The sequence below is a fragment of the Montipora capricornis genome, chromosome 1 (assembly GCF_036669925.1).
Source record: "Montipora capricornis isolate CH-2021 chromosome 1, ASM3666992v2, whole genome shotgun sequence".
In the NCBI taxonomy this organism is placed as follows: Eukaryota; Metazoa; Cnidaria; class Anthozoa; order Scleractinia; family Acroporidae; genus Montipora; species Montipora capricornis.
Window position 1 is genome coordinate 30452377 of NC_090883.1, and position 2500 is coordinate 30454876.

Below are 2500 nucleotides of genomic sequence, written 5' to 3' on the forward strand. Positions count from 1 at the left end.
GGTAATTTTGAGAAGTTTCCATTTCCTTATTTTTAAGTCAACAAATTGTAGTGTTGCATTATCTGAAAGGTAGGGTCCTTGGGGACAGGAAGCCTGAATAATAATTATTATTATTTGATCTCATTTCTGTGTTTACTGTAAGTACAATACAATGTATAATGTATGTACTATGCTTTATAGATTTATTTGAAGAGTACAGCTAAGACATGAGCCTGTGCGGGTGAAGGACTCTCCATGTGATCATGAAAAGTGTACATGTATCCTGGTAGCAACAGAAAGAATAAGATATCATGTGAAAGCATGAATTACACATTTCGAAATGCTTTGTTGGTTTCATACAAAGCAGGCTCTCAAGGTGTAGGAAAACAAGTCCTTAGTGAGAAACTTGACTCACTACAAAAATGCTTAAGAAATAAATGTTAAATGCAATCAGCTACTCAAAATGGTGTTGAGGATTTAAAATCTTGAAGAAATATAGTAACCTGCAAACAGCTTTTGGTGTCCGAAGTGGCATCTGAATTTCTAATTTTCGAGTGCTTTCCAATACCCGTTAGGACTTGCGTGTTCCCTCGTTATCTATCAATGACTTCTTGCAATTATTGTTATCTAGCTCCAGCGTGGCTTGATCAAGTCATCAAGCACTGGAAGGAGGCATTTGATCTCTGCACAGCTTGTCCTCCAGCTTCTCAATTCTCAGACATTTGCAAGGGTCTTGCATTCTGTCTCGGCAGAGCAGCAGCGGGATGTGCTATGTACTATTTGAACTTGTCCATGTCAGTCACTCTCAGACATCAGGCTTTGACAAGCACAGGAAAGAGAATCAAGTAAGAGTGTCCATAATAAGCCAATCCTTTCCTCTTTCCTTGTGTTTGCCAACTCAACCATCACCCACCAGCATTAGAGAAAGGTATCAATCAGTTATGCTTTATGAAGGGATACTGAAAAAACCTTGAGTACCTCTCATAGGAGTTGCACCATGCCATTGAGTTACAGGTGACCTGTGGTAGCTAGGCCTTTAAATTAGATTGAGTTGACCTTTGTCCTGTTATACTGCTTGGACTGAAATTATTGTCAAAAGGTGGCAATCTACTTGCAGATGTACTAAAGCGCATGCTTCACTTGATTTCATATCCACAGTTCATTATGATCCATTTCACATATCATTTCATCGTTGATTCATTCCTCACGGGAATATTGGAACCCACAAATGACCAGCTCCCAACGTCAATGGCTTCATGGCTCAGTTGATTAGAGCGTCGCACCCCATTTCGCGAGGTCACGGGTTCAAACCCCGTTGAAGTCCTGAATTTTTCAGGCTTCTTTATGCAATTGCAAAAATTGCGTTCATAACTGCGAGGATCATAGCTTCACTTGATGTTAACTGTATCTTCATGATTGTTCAGTTTTTTTTTCCAGCGTAGTCATTTTTAATTATCTCTTCAAATGTCTTGTTTTCTCTTTTTATTTTAGGAGAATAACAAAGGATCTAGCAGGTGCCTTCCCATCGACTCGTGTATGTATTAATTATTATTAACATTTAGTTAAAAGAAAATGTAATAAGGTTTAGTCTATGAGCTTAGTAGTCTTCTCAACAATAGTTAGGCACACAACTGCAGGATCTTAAACTGACGTGTTTGGGCATTTATGTTCATCAATAGTCTTAAGCCGTTGCTTGAATTAAGCAAGCTGCCACCCTGACAAAGACCCATCCTTTTAGTTACATGTATAAAGCACCCATGGTAGGCCCAGAAAGAGGTGAATGATGCCTGTCAATAGCAACTGTAGTTAAGTCAGATCAGCAGTGCAGAAGCCATGTATTGTGCTCAACGTTGCGACCGCTGAGATCGCTAATGCGACTGAATTTGATTCACTGCAACCACTTTTACACTTAGTCGCTAGCCTGGCTGCCAAGATATTTATGTTATATAGTAATTATTTTTTAATTTTTCAAATGTTATTGCAATGAATGTCCAATAGCGGACTATACTTCACGCTTTAATGCATGTACATGTAGCCTTTGAAAACGGTGTTTACATTTTTAAGGAAACGCAAACTGAAATCTGCATCTTTCATTAACTTCATTGCAGAAGTGACATCCAAGATTTTTCTAAAAACTGTTAATTTTATTTGGGAAGTGTACATAATAGATTTTGAATACAGAAAAAGCCTTACAACTTTAAAATACATAAACAAACTAAATGTAATGACCATGTACTTGCATGTACACCAGTATGCCTTGTGTTTACTCGGTAATAGAATTGGTTTCTAGCTTTCGTATGTACCGTAGCCATTTTTCCATTGACAACTGTAATTCTCAGAAATAATGTGAAAGAAATGAAAATGTTGTTCATGATGAATCGTGTTAAGATTTGAGAAAAATGTACCACTGTCACAAATGTCGCAAATATTTAAATGCCAAAACAAGGGAATATAAAATTTAATATCCGACGCACTTTAAGGCACTGTTACACTGTGCAATTCCTTTGTTCAACTTTTCTCT

At 37.5% G+C, this 2500-nt stretch overlaps 1 protein-coding gene across 1 annotated transcript in view; it reads left to right on the forward strand.

Moving 5' to 3' along the window:
* Positions 1-2500, forward strand: part of LOC138014222 (uncharacterized) — an 11663-nt gene that overhangs the window by 437 nt on the left and 8726 nt on the right. Inside the window, exons 1-3 of the mRNA XM_068861248.1 lie at position 1; positions 611-824; positions 1471-1513. The exon at position 1 is cut by the window's left edge and continues 437 nt beyond it. Coding sequence (XP_068717349.1) covers position 1; positions 611-824; positions 1471-1513 — 258 coding nt within the window. The remainder of the gene's footprint in view (positions 2-610; positions 825-1470; positions 1514-2500) is intronic.